At 40.1% G+C, this 22,032-nt stretch overlaps 1 protein-coding gene across 6 annotated transcripts in view; it reads right to left on the bottom strand.

The window, feature by feature from the left end:
• PHF11 (PHD finger protein 11) overlaps positions 1 to 22,032 on the bottom strand; it is a 32,266-nt gene that overhangs the window by 5,677 nt on the left and 4,557 nt on the right. For 2 of the 6 annotated variants that reach the window (XR_010123577.1, XM_054445841.2), the window contains exons 2-6: positions 16,578 to 16,714; positions 9,671 to 9,778; positions 4,662 to 4,795; positions 2,198 to 2,244; positions 1,035 to 1,099 (exon numbers count right to left, since the gene is read on the bottom strand). Coding sequence is in view for 4 of the 6 variants with exons in the window: in XM_054445841.2 (XP_054301816.2) it covers positions 1,035 to 1,099; positions 2,198 to 2,244; positions 4,662 to 4,795; positions 9,671 to 9,778; positions 16,578 to 16,714 (491 nt within the window). In the remaining 2 variants the exon portion in view is untranslated. The remainder of the gene's footprint in view (positions 1 to 1,034; positions 1,100 to 2,197; positions 2,245 to 4,661; positions 4,796 to 9,670; positions 9,779 to 16,577; positions 16,715 to 22,032) is intronic. The other 4 variants (XM_054445842.2, XM_054445843.2, XM_063650877.1 and 1 more) reach the window with 3 other exon arrangements.

Genomic DNA, 22,032 nt, shown 5'->3' with positions numbered 1-22,032 from the left:
ATTTTAATATTGCATAAAATGAAAACCAGTCTTTTGCTGTGCATAACTAAATGATACGCCTACAGTAAAAATCATGCCCTGGCTGGGCGCGGTGGCTCAAGCCTGTAATCTCGGCACTTTGGGAGGACAAGATGGGCAGATCACAAGGTCAGGAGTTCGAGACCAGCCTGGACAACAGGGTGAAACCTTGTTGCTACTAAAAATACAAAAATTAGCCAGGCGTGTTGGTGCGCACCTGTAATCCCAGCTACTCAGGAGGCTGGGGCAGGAGAATCACTTGAATCCAGGAGGCAGAGTTGCAGTGAGCTTAGATCACACCATAGCACTCCAGCCTGGGCGACAGAGAGAGACTGTCTCAAAAAAAAAAAAAAAAAAAAAGCCCCATATTCGTATTTAGATGTAAACATCAAATATATTTTTGTTTTGTATTATAAAACATTAAGAGGTGTTTGACAAGCACCCCTTGTATAAACAGGAGGAGGTGAAGGTTGCCGGCTCATATGAATTTAGCTTATACATGCTGATGTGTAAAAACTCAAATCCCCAAAATATTTTCATACATTTTATACATAATAATCCAGAAGTTTATAAGAGCTACAGATTTGGTCAGGTGTGGGTCATGCAGCTGGGAAATACTTGGCTCCATAAGGATGTTTGACTGCACCGTCTGCCCGTTTTACCTGTAAGCACCTGTGGGGTCAGATGCTCTCACTAGTTTGGTGCCAGGGAATTTATAGGAGCTCGGAGAATGTCACCTCCTGAAGGTTATGTGCTTGGTACTTCCAGCTTCATTTTCATGCTCATCTCATGATGATTCTACCATCTAGGAATTATCTAAGAGCTTCCCGACTATGGGATTCTTCCTAAAAAGGCAGCCTCAGGAGCAGCCTTAGCTGAGAACACAAATGAAGAATGTTCTACAAAGGCTCTCTGTTCGGATGATTTGGAAAGTACCTTTCACCTGACATTCAGACTGGTTTAAATAAGGACTCTGTATGAAGAAATGCAAAGCTATAAAAACTAAGTCAAATTACCTGTACATGATTGCCTGAGAGGGATTTCTTCCTTCCTCTTTTTCTTTTCACTCCTGAAAATTTAGCTAAAAATATAAACCATTTAAAAATTGGAATCCATAAAGGAAAAGATTACTGTTTAACTACATGAAATATACAACTCATATGCCAAAAGTTTTTACACAGTCAAAAGATATGGCAAACTTCGACTAAGTGTTTGCAGCACTTATGATAAAGGGTTAATTTTTAAAAAAGATAAGTTTAATGCAAAACAGGTAAATAATTGAGTAGAAAAATGGGCACATGGGGAACTCTCTGGGGAGAGGGTTCATTGAATAGAAAAATGAACAAATTGGGTCATAGAAAAAAATATAATTGGTGAAAAGATGGGAATGCACTCAATTTCACTCATAAGAGAAGATATTCAAAGTAAAACAGACTAATAAAGATGAAGATTATTTAATAGATGACATTTGCAAGGATTTGGTTAAGTGTGTATTGCTGGTGCTTTTCCCTGTCTATAAACACTGATTTAAAGCAGTATTTGTAATAGCATTTCCTGCTGAGTTAAAAGGGTAATGACTGAAAAATGATGGTAGAGGTGCTATTTGGAGAATGTTATCACCATAAAATGCAGTTGGCATGATGCAGAACTAAGTCTTCAACGAGGTCCTGACTCCAGTTCACAGTGAACATTGCAGATTTAGTGCTGCTAACACACTGTTGTTCCACTCATGAATAAAAGTATACCCCATAACTCCAGTTAGCCAGGATCCAGTCTGCCTTAATTAGAACTGAAATGCTAACCATGCATCCTTAGGGAATTTTCACTCAGGGAAGGTGCAGCACTTTTAAAATTTTATCTACTGAAAATTCTTATGGAAGAGAAGCAGTCCCAAAAGTCGAGGCTTTTTCCCATGTCTTAGTTTGGTTCTGTGAGTGTAGGGAGAATGAAAGATACCAGGGAATGGTTCAAAGAGAATAGGTCTTCTTCATAAAGAAGAAAAAAGTAGTCAATTATATCACATAATACACAAAGAAGCTGTCAATTTTCTAGATGTGTAAAATTTTAACTCAAACATTTGTATTTTAATTCAATGAGGCTAGAAAATTAGACTATTCCTTATGTTACTTAAATGTTTACTTTTCTTTAAAACCCACAGTGCTAAATTTTAGAAACTTACCACTTTGAGCGATGATCGGGAATTGAGCATGTTGTTGGCAAAGCAGTCTGAAATATTTAATTTCAAAGAATTGTAAAATATTTTTATTTACAGTTTTCAAATATTATGTCTATTTTTGTGATTAAAAACGTACCAACCTACTTTTCATGATGGCGTCACACTAAAGTTTTTTTTTTTGAAGCCCTGTGTAAAATTAGTGACCCACACTGAGTGCAGATGGAGGCTCAGTTAGATGTCTTTTATGCCCTCAGGGACTTAGGAAGATGATTATGTTCTTTCAAGGAATGAGTACTGATGAAGTATTATGAACAATACTAGTTCAGATACAGTGGTCAGTGAGATTTTACTGTATAAAGATACCTAAAGATCCACAATCTAAGACATGCAGATTTCTGACTGTACAAGATTCTGCTGGTTTTCAACAATAAATAGCACAAAATTGCAAGCATTAATTTACCTTTCAATGAAAACAGGTATTTGCCCCAGATCTTAGATTTGACCAACAAAGGGCCTAGAACTGATTAGTATCTTCCAAGAGAAAGCAGCAGCATAGCAGGCTATGATGAAGAAATGAAGTGAGGCCGGGTGCGGTGACTCATGCCTGTAATCCCAGTACTTTGGGAGGCTGAAGCGGGCAGATCACGAGGTCAAGAGATGGAGACCCTCCTGGCCAACATGGTGAAACCCCGTCTCTACTAAAAATACAAAAATTAGCTGGGCATGGTGGCGCGTGCCTGTAGTCCCAGCTACTTGGGAGGCTGAGGCAGAAGAATCGCTTGAACCCAGGAGGCTGGAGGTTGCAGTGAGCTGAGATCGCACCATTGCAGTCCAGCCTGGGCCACAGAGCAAGACTCCGTCTTAAAAAAAAAAAAAAAAAAAGAAATGAAATGAATCGTTTTATAGAGCTGCTCGGCCACTTTCTAACCTTTCCTCCTCCTTGGCACCCAGCTTCATCCCCCTTCCTCTCCAGATGGCGCTGACTCTCAGGAAGCAGTGGCCTCGCCTAGGGGAATGCTGTTTCTTCCCATCTTATACCAGTTCCCACCTCTTCCATGCAGTCTTCCCAGCAACACCCAAACAAACTTAATCTCCTCCCACTTTGATTCTGGTATCTCTGAGCACTTTCACTTCCCAAGTACTTAAATTTTTTCAAACATATAAAACAGTGTTGAAAATATCAGGATGAACCCCCATGTCCCCATCCATTCCGCAGTGTCAACAATTCTCAACTCAAGGCCAAGCTCCTTTCATGTAACCCCTCCTGCTCTCGTTATCCCATGTGCTTCTGTTTGCATTGACCCTTCTTCTGGCCTTCCCACCAGGTGATAACTTCTCTGAGGTTCAATCTATATTTTATTCTTCTTTGTATCTCGTAGCACCTAGCAAGGTGCCTCATGTATGATAGGCATGAAGGTTTAAATTCAGTTTAAAAATGCATAAAAATTCACCTGTTCCTTGATAAAACAATGCAAGAAGACTATTTTATTGAGTCCCTATTTGTTAGTTCTTCTAATGGGTGTGATCAGTATATTTTTTCAAACTTTAAGCTATAGCAGGGACATTCCTTTTCATTTGATCTTGTGTTTAAGGTCATTGTAAAGGTCATACTAGAACGAGCTCTTTGAGAAGGTAAATAATAAAAATGAAACTCAGACTATAACCACCTGTGAGTTTCTTAGTGAATCAAATATAAAAAGAAGTGCAGTACGAAATTTACATATTTACACGTTTCATGTCTGATTAGCAACAAAATACTTATGGAACTTGCTCGAAATCAGATTTAAAATTATTTAGCAAGCTTCTTTCAATGGTAGGCTTGCCCTCTTGTTTTAGAATATACAGCCCCCATACCTGAAGACAACAAGGTGGCAAAGAGCAAGGACTTGGAAGTCCTGCAGCCCAGCTCTGCCACTGACCAGCTGTGTAACCTGGGGACAAGTCACTGAGTGTCTCAAGGCCCCAGTTTCCTCCTCTGGAAAATGGAGATAATAGTATCTACCTCAGTTGACTATTATGAGGATTAAATGAGTTAACATTTGTAAAGCACTTAGAATTATGCCTGGCATAAAGCAGGTGGTTATTAAATAAATAAATAAATTGTGCCTGGAACACTATGGGAAAATTGGGAATATATGCGCACTGGCAGGAAAAACATCAGCCTCTGAATGGAATTTTAAAAAATCCATCTTAAGAACGTAACATAGCTCACAAAAATCATATTTAAAAAAATCATGCTGTCCTAACATTGATCTCATTATTCAAGATATTGTGACTAAAATAATATATATATATATATTTCAGTGAAATTCAAAATTCACATAACCCCTGTGCATCCCCCAAACTGGCTGTGTTCTCATTTGAAAACCATTTACATAAAATTAGTCTTCAAAGTCTCCTTGTCTTAATCCAACCATTCCTTATCCCAATCCCCCAAATGTGGTTTTAAAAATGTTTTATTAAATACTTATAAATTCCTCGAACTCCATCAGACTGTGGAACTGCGTCATCCTTCTTGGCGCAGAAAAAGTGGTAATTCTTGTTACAGTTTTTTAAATCACATCCCACGGTGGCTCCTCTTTTATGACAAAATTTGCATTTCTACAGAAGAATAGATTTTACTGAATAAGTACCTGTTTATTGTTATTTGTTAAAATTCAAATACATCATTAAATGTTATTTAAGTTCCAGAAACCCTGCATTTTATCCTGGGCATCATCAGCAAGATTCCATCCTGTTATAAACATTAGGGTACAGTACTTATATTTGGCTGCTCATTTGGGAATTTCAGCGAAACCTCAGCTAGCCGGAATGCTTGGACAATTTTGTAATGATCTGATTAAAAGCAGAAAATGCTTTTTGTTTCAAAAAAAAATCTCTCTCTTTTAAAAAGAATTTTCTAAAAAGCAGAGTGGGCAAACCTGTCCAGCTCCAGGCAAGGGGCCCCACTAGGGGGCCCTTTGAGACAGGCGAGAGCGGCCGCTGGCTGTGCCACTGAGAGTGGTGTGATTTCTCTTTCGGACTCAGACCCTGCTGTGGGTGAGAATATCTGTATTAGAGAGTTGCTATTGAGGATAATGTGAGATAAAGTAAGGGAATCTAGGTAGTAGGGCCAAAAATTTTAAAAAATTCTACAACTCTATTAACAGTTTTTTCTTGGTTCAATTTATTTGATTCCTGGCTTGTATTTACCTATCTGGCATTTTATATGTGAGAGTGGTGTCATGATGGCTAGGCAGTGTGTGGCCACAGCAGCCTAACTGGTTTAGGGGAATCCAGCCAGGACCAAGGCTGATCAGCATGATACTCTGGCTGAATGACGTGGGGGCACAGTGAAATCACCTTGCAGAACAGGAGGTCACTCACACCATAGCCCAGGGTCGGCACCAGCAAGCATAGAAACAGTTAAAGGAAATTCAAATATAGGCAAGAAATAAGGTTATGATAAAGGTGGAAATTCAAATCAGAGCATACAAGAACGATCATTTAATTTGGGAGGAGGGTAACTGGCTATGTATATAGGAAAAAAATAAAGTTAGATCCCTACCTCACAATATACTCCTGAATAAGTTGTACATGGATTAAAGCTCTAACTAGATAATAATGTTAAACAAAAAACTCTTAAAGATTAGGAAATACAGGAGAAAGAAAAAAGCACAGTATGGAGGCAAGGAAGGCTGTCTAAGGCAGCAAGAAAACCCAGAAGCCACAAATGAAAACTGACAGGCTGGGCATGGTGGCCCATGCCTGTAATCCTAGTACTTTGGGAGGCTGAGGCAGGAGGATTGCTTGAGCCCAGGAGTTCGAGACCTGTGACCTCATCTCTACACAGTTCGAGACACAGTGAGACCTCATCTCTACAAAAAACTTTAAAAATCAGCTGGGCATAGTGGCACACTCCTGTAGTCCCAGCTATTTGGGAGGCTGAAGCCAGAAGATGGCTTGGGCCCAGGAAATCAAGGGTGCGGTGAGCTGTGATTGCACCACTGCACTCCAGCCTGGGCGACAGAGGGAGAATCTGTTTCAAAAACAAAAAAAAAACTGACAGAACCTACTATACAAAAATTTTAAACTTCCATTTTATAGTGAGGGCATTCAAAATATTTAAAAGACAAGGAAAAGATTGAAAGAAAAATGTTTGTAGCATACTAGATAAAGTTTTAAGATTCTGATAACCTGCGGAAAAATGGTAACTGGCAAATTACAGAAGAAAAAATACAAATGGCTAATAAACATTTATTCATTTAAAAATACATGAGTATATAGTATTTATTTAGTATGCAGTAGCTATGATGTGGCAGGCACGGTTTTAGGATAAGGGAAAACAGTAGTGGACAAAGCAGAAAAGATGCCTGTCCACATGAAGCTTACATTCTATTGGAGACAAGGTACAATGATCAAATAAAGCAAAGTTTAAAACATCTCACAGTTACATACACATATCGAATTAAAATAGGGTGAAGTGACAGAGTGTCACTGGGTCCCTACTTCAGATTAGGCAGTTAGTAAAATGGGTCAACTCTAAGGAGGTGATATGGAAGCTGAGATCTGAATAATAGTAAGAGCTCCCAGATGCAAAAAGGAGGAGGAAAGACATTCTAAGCAGAGCGCCTTGGGTCTTGGCCACAAGAATGAGCTTCCCCATTGGCAAGCTACAGCAAGGACAAGACAGATGACCAGTGCTGTTGGAGCAGCGAAGTGGGCACGGGGAAGTCTCAGGATGATCAAAGGGGTAAGTAAGGGCTGGATCATGTGGGACTTACACACCAGAGTAAGGAGTTGGGTTTTATCTTTGTGCATGGGGAACATGAACTGATGAACATTATTGAAAGATCACTCAGGCTGCTGGGCTGCTGCTGGGTGGAGAACTATGGGCTGGGGTAGGGATGGCAGGAGAGACAGTGGGGCGAGTGTCAGTACTCGCTGTAGAGAACAAGATGGGTGACTTCACTATGGTGGATTACTGACGCTGAGAGAAGTGGGTGGATGAATGCAAGATGCATCTAGGAGTTCGTGCCCACGGGCTTGGTGTTGGGCTGGGAGGTTGACGAGGAAAAGAGAGTCCTTAGACTTCTGGCTTGGGCAAATGGATAATGATGGTGCTGTTTTTATGAGCAGATTTAGATGGGGAATGTGTGTGTGTGTGTGTGTGTGTGTGTGTGTGTATAGGAGATGGAACTGTACTTTTTTGGCCACTTTACTCTGAAATGCTATTGGATGTCCATGTGGCTCTGTCAGATTGGTAGTCTGAATCCTAGGGCGGAGCCTGCTAGCTGAGGGCCCCTGCTGCTCACCCTCAAGGTACTTGCCCAGCTGTACTGAAACTACCACAGCACTGGCCTGTCCCCACCACGGGTGTGTGCCATGTATCTGCCCACATAGTCCAAGGGTTCCATAAATGCTGTGAGAGGGTAACTATTACCTCAGGTGACTTTCCTCTCTTCTCTCCTTTATCCTCCACTTCCAACCCATCCCAAAGCCTTCCCAGTAGGGAAGTCTGCATCCCAAGGTCCGCAGAAACCCTCAGGTACCTGCTTTCCCCCAAATATTATGCCTCCAATCAACTGCCCTCATTTCTCAGCCTGGGTCTCTTCATAACTGGATGGCTACTAGAATTTCACAGAGATTTCTTTAACTCTGTGTCTCCCCACTCAAATCCAATTAGTGAAGAGCAACAAAAATATTCCAGTTGAGGTCTGTCTGCTACTTTCTAATCAGTTCACCCGTCTCATCACACCCAAAATCCTAGGGATGTGGCATTGTCAGCACTAATGATGTCAGCAGCCAGTCTTGCCAAGTATTAATTAGTAATAGCATAGACATTGAGAGCAGGATCCACATACTCTATTTTTTTTTTTTTTTTTTTAATTTGAGACAGAGTCTCACTCTGTTGCCCAGGCTGGAGTACAGTGGTGTGATCACAGCTCACTGCAGCCTCGACTTTCCAGGCTCACCCAATCCTCCTACCTCAGCCTCCCAAGTAGCTGGGACTACAGGTATATGCCACTGTGTCGGGCTAATTTTTTTTCTTTTTTGGTAAAGACAGGGTCCCACTATGTTGCCCAGGTTGGTCTCAAATTCCTGGGCTCAAGCAGTCCTCAACTGCCTTGGCTTCCCAAAGTGCTGGGATTAGAGGCATGCCACACCATGCCCGGGCCACACACAGTCCATTTTTATGGCTTGCTTCAGGACCTACTACAGTATTGTGTACACTGCCTAAGACAGCATAATTTGCAGAATTCCATCTGGACTGTTGCCTTTCACCCTGAACTTTCCATTTCTTCGATTAAAATGGGCATCATTTTACCTATAGCTGGGAGGTTACCTAGAGCAATGTATGTAACACACCTACCACAGGATGCTGCTGATGCCGATGCCTTGCAAAGACTAACTATATGTTTGTCCCCGGTTATTAACCCTGTGGTTGTAGTCAGAGTGTGAGGTGCTCACACTTGCTGTCCTGCTTGCTAAGATGTGAAGGGTCCTTGAGAGGAAGTCGCTGCAATAAGCCCAGTGGAATGACTTCTGAGCATTTCTTCCTCCCTGAATAAGCTCCCTTATGACCCATGGGGAGCTGACCCCAGCTCCTAGGGTAGACCCTGATTAGTTATGGCCACCCCCAGCAGTTGGTGCAGAAAGAGGGGTGCAACCTAATTAAACTTTCAGAAGGGGGCTAATTCCATGTGTAGGGATGACCTTTCTCTTTCACTGGGTATGAACAAGAAAGCCTGATGCTTCAGTTGCTGCCTGTAGCCACCCTATGACCACAAGGGGACCAGCTGATGTTGGGAACAGGAGGCCAGAGAGGAAGAACCTGGGCCCCTGATGACATTATCAAGCCACTCAATCAACCAACTTGGAAAGCAGGTGTTTTCTCTGATCAAGTGAAAAAGTAAGTATCCTCTTTGTAAAAGTCTGTTTGACTTGAGCTTTCTTCTACTTACAGCAAAAGCGTTCTAACTCAGATCACTTTACTGGTGAAGTATATGGTAGTTTATTTTAAAATATTAAATGTTGGCCGGGCGTGGTGGCTCACGCCTGTAATCCCAGCACTTTGGGAAGCCAAGGCGGGCAGATCACCTGAGGTCAGGAGTTCGCGACCAGCCTGGCCAACATGGTGAAACCCTGTCTCTACTAAAAATACAAAAATTTGCCGAGCATGGTGGCCCATGCCTGTAATCCCAGCTACTCGGGAGGCTGAGGCAGGAGAATCGCTTGAAGCCAGGAGGCGGAGGTTGCAATGAGCTGAGACCACGTCACTGCACTCTAGCCTGGGCAACAAGAGCAAAACTCCGTCACACACACACACACACAAAATTAAATGTTAAGTTGAATTGAGGTTTCCAATACAGTTCCTACTTCTTCCAGCTCTCCAAGATGCTTCTCTATCCCTGGTGTATCAGTCAAATAGACTTCCTTTGGAATGCATCCCTTGAGGGTTCATCCAGTATAAGAAATAACATAATTTACACTTACCAACTTCCTTCCTCTCTGGATTTCTTTCTTTACTGATTCCACATCAAAACTTCTATCAGGATTAAGCGGATCATGATCCTCACATTCCACAAGTCCTGAAGAATACAGCTGCAGATTGGAAAAAAAAAAATCCAGAGTATGCACAAAGTAATATTGAAAGCTACATGTCAGAAAATCATACCAAAAGTGGAAAATCAAACCAGGAGTGGGAAACGGACTGGGGGTAAAACAGTGGCAACCTTTGGGGGTGGATGAGCGGACCATAAGTCATCCCATTTCTCTGGGAATGACCCTGGTTTCCAGGCATGTTTTATACTTTGTAATCCTGACCTCTAATAACTCACTGACCTGGGTGGAACCCTGATGCCAAGCTGGGTCAATCTGATCCCCTGTCCTAAAAGTGTGGAATGGGCTTTGAGCAATAGCTGAAGCCATGTGGTTAGAGCAAGTCAGTCTGCAAAGAAAGAAAAACAAGGGCTAGAAAGAGGACATTCTAGGTTCCCAATGGCTTTCTAGCTGTTTCTTACACCCACCTGCATGCCTGCCTTTAGGAAACATGAAATGCCCCCAAAACCTTATCATAAACCCTCTTTTATGTTTAGGCTGGCTCAAGTCTCTATGTGCTACTTGAAACCAGAAGAATCCAAATCTGAATTGAAGATCAATGTTTCACATATTACACTCAAATAACAAAAGGGCATGAGAAACATAAGAGTTAATTTTGGTGACATTGGCATAGGTGAAGATTTCTTATAAAAATCAGAAAGCATAAAGAAAAAGTAAGTTGGATTCCATCAAAATAAAAATTGTCTTTGAAAGACATTGCTAAGAAAACAAAGAGGCAAGCCAGAGACTGGGAGAAAATATTCACAATACATATCTCTGACAAAAGACTTGTATCCAGATTTTAGAAAATACTTACAACTCAATAATAAGACAATTCAATTAAAAGTGGGCACAAAATTTGAATAGACACTTCATGAAAGAAGGTTTATGAATGGCAAATGAGCACATGAGAAGATGCTCAATATCATTAACCCTTAGGCATATTAAAGCCATAGTGAGATGCAATATATATTTACTAGACTGCCTAAAATAACAAGACCCAGTGTTGATGAGGATGTGGAGCAAATGAAATTCTTACATATTATTGGTAGAAATGTAAAATAATGCAATCACTTTTAAAGTTAAACATACACTAACTTTATGACTCAGTAATTCTACTTCTAGCTATTTACCCAAGACAAACATAACCAAACAAGAAAAGGAGATTGAGTGCCCCAAATTAAAGGTAAATAAATAAAATTGTCCTTATTTAAAGATGAGGATTGTCCACATACAATATATCCAGGTAAATCTAGAGACTTTTTAGAACTAATAAGACTTTGGTAAGGTTGCTGGATGAGATCAATAAATAAAAATCAATAGTGTTCATATATACTGATAATAGCTCATTTAAAAAGGTTTTAGAAAAAAGTAACAAAACAAAACAAAAAACAAGCCCAGAATATGCCTAACCCCAAGTTCTATACCTCTACAGATAAAAATTACTGAATAGCTACAGATAAAAATTACTGAATAGCTGGGTGCGGTGGCTCACGCCTGTAATCCCAGCACTTTGGGAGACCAAGGCAGGTGGATCACCTGAGGTGAGGAGTTCGAGACCAGTCAGGCCAACATGGTGAAACCCCATCTCTACTAAAAATACAAAAAATTAGCTGGACATGGTGGCAGGTGCCTGTAATCCCAGCTACTCGGGAGGCTGAGGCAGGAGAACTGCTTGAACCTGTGAGGTGGAGGGTGCAGTGAGCCGAGATGGTGCCATCGCACTCCAGCCTGGGCAACAAAAGCAAAACTCTGTCTCAGAAAAAAAAAAAAAAAAAAAAAAGCTATTGAACAATTTTGAAATTATGAAAGACCTAAATAAAGACACAAAGACTCATATACAGATGCTCATAGCTGATTTTTATCATAAGAGCTCCAAACTGGAAATAACACATGTCTACCAACAGATGAATTAATAAGCAAATTGTGATACATGCATACCAATTAAGTACTGTGAAGAATGATAAACGAACAAGATACAGATACATGCAACATGGATGCATCTAAAACAGTATGCTGAGCAAAGGAAGTGACACAAAGGAGGACAACTATAGGATTCCTTTCATATAAAATCTGAGAAAAGATAAGACAAATCTATAGGGACTTGGGGTAGGAAGGAATTGATTGCACAGAGCGTTGAGGAAACCCTTTGGGGTAATGGAAATGTTTATATCTTGATGGTGGTAGTGGTTACATGGGTCTCAACATGTATCAAAACTTTCTGAATTGGACACTTAAAATGGCTACATTTGATTTTATGTAAATTATGCCAATAAAGTTAACTAAAAAATAGTAGCAAATCAACATCAACAGTATATTAGAATAAAAACATCATGGTTGGGCTGGAAGCGGTAGCTCACGCCTGTAATCCCAACACTTTGGGAGGCTGAGACAGGAGAATCACTTGAGGCCGGGAGTTCAAGATGAGCCTGGGCAACATAGTGGGACCCCCATTTCTACAAAAAGATAAATAAAAAATTAGCTGGGTATGGTGGTACGTGCCCGTAGTCCAAGCTGAGGTGGGAGAATTGCTTAAGCCCAGGAATTCAAGGCTGCAGTGAGCTATGATTATGCCACTCCATTCCAGCCTAGGGAGACCTTGTCTCAAATAAATAAGTAAAAATAAAACATCACCATTAAATGGTGTTAATCTAAGAATGGTTTCACAGCAGAAAAGATATATAAGTACAACACACATTAATAACAGAATAAAATGAAAAAACTTAAGACATGAAAACCAAATGCAACCAATGAACTAAAATCTTTTGTTATAAAAAATGTTATTAGGCCAGGTATGGTGGCTCACACCTGTAATCCCAGCATTTGGGAGGCTGAGGTGGGAGGATTGCTTGAGCCCAGGGGTTGGATACCAACCTGGGCAACATGGCAAAACCCCATCTCTACAAAGTACAAAACATTAGCTGGGCACAGTGGCACATGCCTATAGTCCCAGCTACTCTGGAGGCTGAGGTGGGAGAATCACTTGAGCCCAGGAGGTCAAAGTTGCAGTGAGGCATGATGGTGCCACTGCACTCCAGCCCTGGGCAACAGAGTGAGACCTTGTCTCAGAAAAAAAGTACACACACACACACACACACACACACACACATTATTAGTATAACAAGTGAAACCTCAGTGGTTTGAGGAATAGACGGTAGTAGTAGAACAAAATTTCCAGATTTTGACGTTTATATTGTTATAGTGTGAGAGAATGCCCTTGTGTATTAGTCAGTTCTCACACTGCTAATAAAGACATACGCAAGACTGGGTAATTTATAAAGAAAAAGAGGTTTAATGGACTCACAATTCCACATGGCTGGGGAGGCCTCACAATCACGGAAGAAGGTAAGGGGGAGCAAAGTCATGTTTTACATGGCAGCAGGCAAGAGAGATTTTGGGGGAACTCCTCTTTATAAAACCATCAGATTTCGTGAGATTTATTCACTAACACTATCATGTGAATGGCCTGGGAAAAACCCGCTCCCATGATTCACTTATCTCCACCTGGCTCTGCCCTTAACACTTGGGGATTATTACAATTCAAGGTGAGATTTGGGTGGGGACACAGCCAAAGCATATCATCTTATTTGTAGAAAATACATACTAAAGGCTGGGCACAGTGACTCACGCCTGTAATCCCAGCACTTTGGGAGGCTGAGGTGGGTGGATCACGAGGTCAAGAGATCAAGACCATCTTGGCTAACACGTGAAACCCCATCTCTACTACAAATACAAAAAATTAGCTGGGCGTGGTGGCATGTGTCTGTAATCCCAGCTACTCGGGAGGCTGAGGCAGGAGAATCGCTTGAACCCGGGAGGCGGAGGTTGCAGTGAGCCAAGATCACACCATTGCACTCCAGCCTGGGGTGACAGAGCAAGACTCCGTCTCAAAAAAAAAAAAAAAAATCATACTAAAGTATTCAGGATAGATTGCATATCATTTAATTTAAAATGGTTCTGACCAAAAAAAAGTTCTTTGTACTGTATATGCAACTTTTCCATAAATTTGTAATTTAAAATAAACATCAAATTATGTATATAAAAAAGTAAAATAAAATAAAGCATTTAGCACTGTTTGTGGCCAGAGAGAGAAAAAGAACCCGGATCATTTCAATAGATGCAGAACAAGCATTTCGTAATATTCAATATGCTATAATTTTTAGCAAACTAGAGATAAAGGTAACTGCCTTATTTTAATTAAATGAAATCATTAAGAATGTAAAACATACACAAATTTAATGATAAGATTTTTGGAGCATCCTATTAATATCAGAAGCAAGACAGGGCTCCCAACTTTAATTGCTTGTAATCACCGCTATAATTGAATGTTTTGGAAAAACACAAGAAAAAGAGATTAAGAGTCCCCAGAATTGAAGGTAAATAAATAAAATTGTTCTTATTTAAAGATGAGGATTGTCCACATACAATATACCCAGGTAAATCTAGAGAGGTTTTAGAACTAATAAGACTTTGGTAAGGTTGCTGGATGAGATCAATAAATAAAAATCAATAGTGTTTATGTATACTGATAATAGTTCATTTAAAAAGCTTTTAGAAAAAAGTAACAAAACAAAACAAAACAAAAAACTTGCCCAGGAATATGCCTAACCCCAAGTTCTATATGCCTACAGATAAAAATTATTTAACAGTTTTGAAATTTATAAAAGACCTAAATAATTGGAGAGACAGACTCTGTTAATGGATGGGAAAAAAAGACACATTCATATATTATAATATATAATATAGTAATATATTCATATATTATAATATATAATATAGTAATATATTCATATATTATAATATATAATATAGTAATATATTCATATATTATAATATATAATATAGTAATATATTCATATATTATAATATATAATATAGTAATATATTCATATATTATAATATATAATATAGTAATATATTCATATATTATAATGTATAATATAGTAATATATTCATATATTAATATATGAATACAGTAATATATAAAAATAATACATATTTATATTTATATATAAATGTAATTAATATATTAATACATAATGCATTAATAATATATTAACACATAATGCAGTAATATATTAACACATAATGCATTAATAATATATTAATACATAATGCACGAATAATATATAATACATAATGCATTAATAATACATAATACATAATGCATTAATAATATATTAATACATATTATAATATGTGAATGCATCTTTTTCCCATCCATTAACAGGTTCTCACTAATTATTTATATTAATTATTTATAATATATTATAATATATATTATAATATATGAATGTGTCTATTTTTTTCCCAAAGTCATCTATAAATGCAATGCAATTCCAATCAAAATTCCAAAAGGTATTTTGGTCAAACATGAAAAGCTGATCCACAAATTCAAAGTGCCAAAATAAGAGCTAAGGCTAGTAATAAAGCCATAGTGCAGTCGTCCCTCAGTGTCTGCAGGGGATTGGTTCCAGGAACCTCCAAGGCTACCAAAATCCGTGAACGCTCAGTTCCCTTATCTAAAAGGCATAGTATTTTCGTATAACCTACACACATCCTCCTGTATACAGATGGTCCCCAACTTACAATGGTTCAACTTAACAGTTTTTTCTGACTTTACAATAGTGCATGTATGCATTCAGTAGAAATAGTACTTCAAGTACCCATAAACCATTCTGTTTTTCACTTTCAATACAGTATTCAATAAATTTTATGAGATATTCAAGACTTTGTCATAAAACAGGCATTGCGTTAGATGATTTGCCCAACTGTGGGCTAATGTAAGTGTACTGAACATGTTTAAGGTGAGCTAGACTAAGCTATGATGTTTGGTAAGTTAGGTGTATTAAATGGTACAATCTCTTTGAAGAACAATTTGGCATATTTAGTGAAGTACAAAACACCCCATTCCTGTGCCTAACAATTCTGCTCTTAGCTATATAGCCTACATAAGGGAAATTCTCACATGAGAAGGAGACCTAGACAAGAATGTTCATGACAACTTGTTAGTCATAGAAAACAATACTGGAAAAACTAAATGCCCATTCACAGAACAGTTAATGGTAATATAGTCATGAAATCGAACATCATATTTAAAATGAAGGACTTAGAGCTATGTTTACCAACATGGATAAATCTCAGAAATCTGTAGACTTTGATAGAAATTATACCTGGGTAGAAGGTCTATCAGTGTCTGTTATATTTTAAATATTTCATTAAAATATCTATAAAGAAGCTTCTTCAGCACAATTCTTTCTCTTTGTGTATTTAACCACTTATAAATAAAATTACCAGTAATCATAGGTGGTAAGTTCTGAGACAGTTCAAAGTCAGAAAAATATGCTCCCCAGGCCCAGGCGTGGTGGCTCACGCCTGTAATCCCAGCAATTTGGGAGGCCGAGGTGGGCAGATCATGAGGTCAGGAGATCGAGATCATCCTGGCTAACACGGTGAAACCCCATCTCTACTAAAAATACAAAAAAAAGTAGCCTGGCGTGGTGGCGGCCACCTGTAGTCCCAGCTACTTGGGAGGCTGAAGCAGGAGAATGGCGTGAACCCGGGAGGCAGAGCTTGCAGTGAGCCAAGATTGCGCCACCACACTCCAGCGTGGGTGACAGAGCGAGACTCCATCTCAAAAAAAAAAAAAAAAAAAAAAAAGAAATGCTCCCCAGTCTTCACCTAAAAGCCCAAACCATGGCCAACTTGTTATTCTTTGTATCCAAAGTGTTGTTTATCTATTCTTGTGTGTCCTACACTAAAAGTACTCATGTACTTTGAAGTATGTTTTCAAGTAACTTACCAAACAATTCTCATGAGCAGCTATATTCTCTGATTGTGCAAAGTACAGGACATTATACTCGACATCTTTGGGGCACAGTGCACATGTCCTTTTTTCCATCTTTTCTGCAACCTGAAAGACACCTATAAGTAACATCCCTGGTGAGAAATGGAAAAGTGGAATTTCTTGGTCTTACTAACTCCTCTTCCAGTCTTAAAGTGGAAGGCAGGGCACTTGTTTTTATGAGAGATTCTTAATTCCCAGAGAGACAAAATATTGGGGACCCAAGTGAAAAAGCTGTTTATTTTTTATTTTTTAATGTGCTAATAAAAGAATTAATGAGTTCATTTCTAAATGCCTAATAATGAGGATAACTTCTTCTTTTTTAAATGTAGAGACAAGAGGCTTGTTCAGTTGCCCAGGCTGGAGTGCAGTGGCTCACTGCAGCCTTGAACTCCCGACCTAAAGTGGTCCTCTTAAGTCACTGGGACTATAGGTGCATGCCACCACAGCCAGCTAATTTTTTTTTTTTTTTTTTTTTTGTAGAGACTGGGTCTTGATACCTTGCCAAGGCTGTTCTCAAACTCCTTGCCTCAAGTGATCCTTCTGCCTTGGCATTTCCAAAGTGCTGGGATTACAGGCACGAGCTACTGTGCCTGGCCAAAATGAGGAAGACCTTTATTCAAGAAACACAACCAGGAATTTAAATACAGGCAAAGCTCTCAAAACACTGCTTTGCCCATAGCAAGCTCTCAATAATAATAATCATTATTGTCATTACAAATGAAGAAGAAAACAATGGCATATTAAAAAATAGTGCTCTGGTTAATTATCTATTTAAAAAGTTAGAATCCTAATGCCATACTGTATTCAAAAATAAATTCTATGAGAATTAAAGACATAAATGAGCAATGTACTTTAAGTGTGTTTTAATTCAATATCATGATTAGTCAGGAAAGATACATGAAGGTAGGAAGTAGATTTTTTTTCTTTTTAAAGGCAAAGAATGGAAAAAAGGAAAGAAATCTAAGGGAAGAAGAGGTAGGAAGAAAAGGCAAGAGGCAGAGAGAGGGAGAAGAAAGCCAGCTGTTGAGATCTCCACCCATGTGTCAGTAAGAGGCAAGGTTTTTGAACTGGTTATTTGCTATTTGGCCACAAGAATTCGTTTAAGATTTTTTTTGCCCATTGCAATGTTCATCCTCTTACTTCCTTTGATTTTCTGTAGTAGAAAACAGCTTTTATTTTTAATTTTCAAATTTTAGTTTTGAAACAAAGATTTATTTTACCATTTAATGGGAAAAGTTTTCCTTTTAGATGAGGCTAACTGCTTAAGTGATCCCTAAGTCTCTTCTGTTATCCAAATCTCTTCTCTGTCTCTTTAAGTTAGGTCTTTCATTTCATAAAGTCAGAAGGCTGCATTTGGAGCTAGCGTTTATTTCACATTCTGATCAGTTTCTTCTTTAATTTCTGTTTCTTGGATTTGGGTCCCACCTAGCGGGGACACAAATTAGTAGTCCCCAGCTTCCCACCAAGCAAGAAAAAAGGGTAAGATAGAGTGAAAACTGCTCAGACGGAATGAGCTAGCTGTTTTTTTCATTCATGTCTAACAACCAAAAATTTGGGAGTATCTTTTTTTTTAGACAGAGTCTCGCTCTGTCACTCAGGTTGGAGTGCAGTGGCGCAATGATGGCTCACTGCAACCTCTGCCTCCAGGGCTCAAGTGATCCTCCCACCTCAGTCTCCCACCTCAGTAGCTGGGACCACAGATATAGGCCACCATGTCTGGCTAATTTTTCTATATATCTTTTAGAGACGGGGGTCCCATTATGTTGCCCAGGCTGTTCTCAAACTCCTAGGCTCAAGATCAGCCTGCCTTGGCCTCCCAAAGTGCTGAGATTACAGGTGTGAGCCACTGCACCCGGACTGAGGCATTTGTTGTGTTTGAGTCACTATGTTGTGCACTCTAGACTGATGCTGTCCAACAAGAAACATAAAACAAGACACAAATGTGAGCCACAGATATCACTGAAAACTTTCTAGGAGCCTCATTAAAAAAATCAAAAAGGAGGCTGGGCGTGGTGGCTCACGCCTGTAATCCCAGCACTTCAGGAGGCTGAGATGGGTGGATCACCTGAGGTCAGGAGTTCAAGACCAGCCTGGCCAACATGTCACTACTAAAAATACAAAAAAATTAGCCTGGTATGGTGGCACACACCTGTAATTCCAGCTACTCGGGAGGCTGAGGCATGAGAATTGCTTGCACCCAGGAGGCAGAGGCTGCAGTGAGCTGAAATTGGGCCACTGCACTCCAGCCTGGGCGACAGAGTGAGGCTCTGTCTCAAAAACGAAACAAACAAACAAAAACCCAAAAAAGAAACAGGTGAAGCTAATTTTAATAATGTGCTTTATGCAACCAAATATGTCAAAGAACTTACATCCTTTCAACATTTAGTCAATATAAAAGTTATTAATTCATTCTTTTGTACAGTCTTTGAAGTCCAGTGTGTATTCTGTGCTTAATAGCTGTCTCAATAGGACCAGTCACATTGTACGTGCTCAACAGCTATCTGTGGTGAGGGGCTCCTCTAGTGAATAGTAGAGCAGAGGACGTAAAGAAATGTTGTGAGATAGAACTGGTGTCTGCAAGAAGCTTACGAAATAAACAGGGAGACTAAATAGCAGTTAGGAAAATAAAATGGCAAAATTAAGTGTCACAAAGTGCAACTGCCAAGTGAGTGGGAAATCCAATACATGCTAAGGAGGTAGCCGAGGAAGTGCTCCTCATGGGAAGGAGTATTGTCAAGGGCAGGGGCCCGGAACTGGTACAACCTGGAGAGGAGGGCAAGGTGGGGTGGGTTGGGGTATGGGGTAGGAGGAACACTGTAGAGGGAAGCAGCCATATGGGAAAAGGCCCAGAGATCGGAGCTGAGACAGTAAGGCAGCCAGGCTGAGGAGGAGAGGCTGCACAGGAAGCTGGGAAAGGATTTGAGAAACGTGTTGAAAGGCTGCCGAGGATGTCTGAGCAGGAGAAGCACATGATGACAAAGTTGTTTAAGAAGGTCAATCTTGGTCGGGAGCAGTGCTCACGCCTGTAATCCCTGCACTTTGGGAGGCCGAGGCGGGTGGATCACAAGATCAGGAGGTCGAGACCATCCTGGCTAACATGGTGAAACCCCATCTCTACTACATTAAAAAAAAAAATTAGCTAGGCGTGGTGGTGCATGCCTGTTATCCCAGCTACTCGAGAGGCTGAGGCAGGAGAATCCCTTGGACCTGGGAGGCAGAGGTTGCAGTGAGCCAAGATTGAGCCACTGCACTGTGGCCTGGGCAACAAGAATGAAACTCCGTCTCAAAACAAACAAATAAACATATTATCAAGGTGCAGTTAGGACAGAAGGTTAGATGATGAAGTCAAAGGAAAGAACACGAAGTGCAGAGAGAAGTGGATCATAATCTGGACTTACGAATGTAACATGCAGTAAGGTCGCAATTCCATTTCTTCTCTAAGGCACTCATGTCCTTAGCCCATTTTTCTGTTGAGTTACTATTTTCTTATTGGTTTATAACAGTCAGGATATTAACCCTTTGTTAGTCATATATGTGGTCTTTTAACTTTGTTTATAATATTCTTTGATATACAGAATATTTAAATGTTTTACTTGATGAAATTACAACAATCATTTATTTTATGATTTCTGCTCTTGGGTGAGATGGACATAATAGAAAACACTTACCTCTGTTTTCTTCTAGAATTTTAATTTATTTTAATTAATTAATTAATTTTGTGACAGGGTCTTGCCCTGTCACCCAAGCTTGGAGTGCAGTGGCGTGATCATGGCTCACTGCAGCCTCAACCTCCCCAGTTCAAGTGATCCTCTCACCTCAGCCTCCAAAGTAGCTAGGATTACAGGTGCATGCCACCACATCCAGCTAATTTTTAAATTTTTGTGTAGAGGAGGGGTCTTGCCATGTTGTCCAGGATGGTTTCGAACTCCTAGGCTCAAGTGATCCTCCCTCCTGAGACTCCCAAAGTGCTGGGATTACAGGCATGAGGCACCATGTCTTGCCTTAATTTATTTTTAGAATTAAAATATTGGCTGGGCGTGGTGGCTCACACCTGTAATCCCAGCACTTTGGGAGGCCGAGGCGGGTGGATCACCTGAGGTCAGGAGTTCGAGACCAGCCTGGCCAACATGGTGAAACCCTATCTCTACTAAAATTACAAAAATTAGCTGGGCATGGTGGCGGACACCTATAATCCCAGCTACTTGGGAGGGTGAGGCAAGAGAATCGCTTGAACCTGGGAGGAGGAGGTTGCAGTGAGCTGAGATTGCGCCACTGCATGCTAGCCTGGGCGACAAGGGCGAAGCTCCTTCTCAAAAAAACAAAACAAAATGAAACAAAAAAAGAATTAAACTATTCATTAACATGGAATAAATTGTTTTGTAATGTATGAGATGGGAATCTAACTTATATTCATAATGGTTAACCACTAACTTAACATCTCCTTTTCATATAGTTGGATCTGTTCCTCCTGTGCTTCTGTTTTATTCCGTTGAACAACGCTACACTTAAAATTTTCAATGTTTTAGAATATATTTTAATATTTGACAACACAAAGTCCCCTGCCCTAGGATGAAACTGGAGGAAAAACATCCCAATATTCTAATCACCTCAGACCCAAAATCTACTTTGATAGAATACTGTGTTCTTATTAAAGGACACTCAAAACAGACATTAAAACTTGTAAAGTACAGGCTTAAAAAAAGCCAGTGGGGCTGGGCGTGGTGGCTCACACCTATAATCCCAGCACTTTGGGAGGCCGAGGCAGGCAGATCACCTGAGGTCGGGAGTTCAAGACCAGCCTGACCAACATGGAGAAACCCCGTCTCTACTAAAAATACAAAATTAGCCAGGCGTGGTGGCGCATGCCTGTAATCCCCACTACTCGGGAGGCTGAGGCAGGAGAATCGCTTGAATCTGGGAGGTGGAGGTTGCGGTGAGCCAAGATCGCACCATTGCACTCCAGCCTAGGCGACAAGAACAAAACTCCATTTCAGAAAAAAAAAAACAAAAAACAAAAGTTGGTGACTCCCAAATTAAAAGCGATACTAACTGACAGGATATGCAGCTGTCTCTTGTTGTATAAGGGCTGAACATTTTTGTACAACATTGCTTGTTTCTGTGCATTGGGCGGAGCTGTCAAGTCACTGATACCTGAGCTGAGTTCCCAAGTACTTGGGTTCCAAGAGTCTTGGCATCTGGGAATACAGAGGTGGTTTGTATTCTCTCACAACTGGGAATACAGAGAAGAACAAGACAGATATGCTGACAACACTGCTGTCCTAGACCCAGAGTTTGTCTCCAGTGCAAATGGATTAAAAACATGGGGTGGGACCCACAGGTTCTCCCTAGTGGCTTTTTCCTGCTAAATCCCCCCACATCACAGTATCCTAATAGATTTTGGCTCTTCTAG

This window comes from Pongo pygmaeus, chromosome 14, assembly GCF_028885625.2.
Source record: "Pongo pygmaeus isolate AG05252 chromosome 14, NHGRI_mPonPyg2-v2.0_pri, whole genome shotgun sequence".
Classification (NCBI taxonomy): domain Eukaryota; kingdom Metazoa; phylum Chordata; class Mammalia; order Primates; family Hominidae; genus Pongo; species Pongo pygmaeus.
This window is presented reverse-complemented; position numbering and strand designations above follow the sequence as displayed.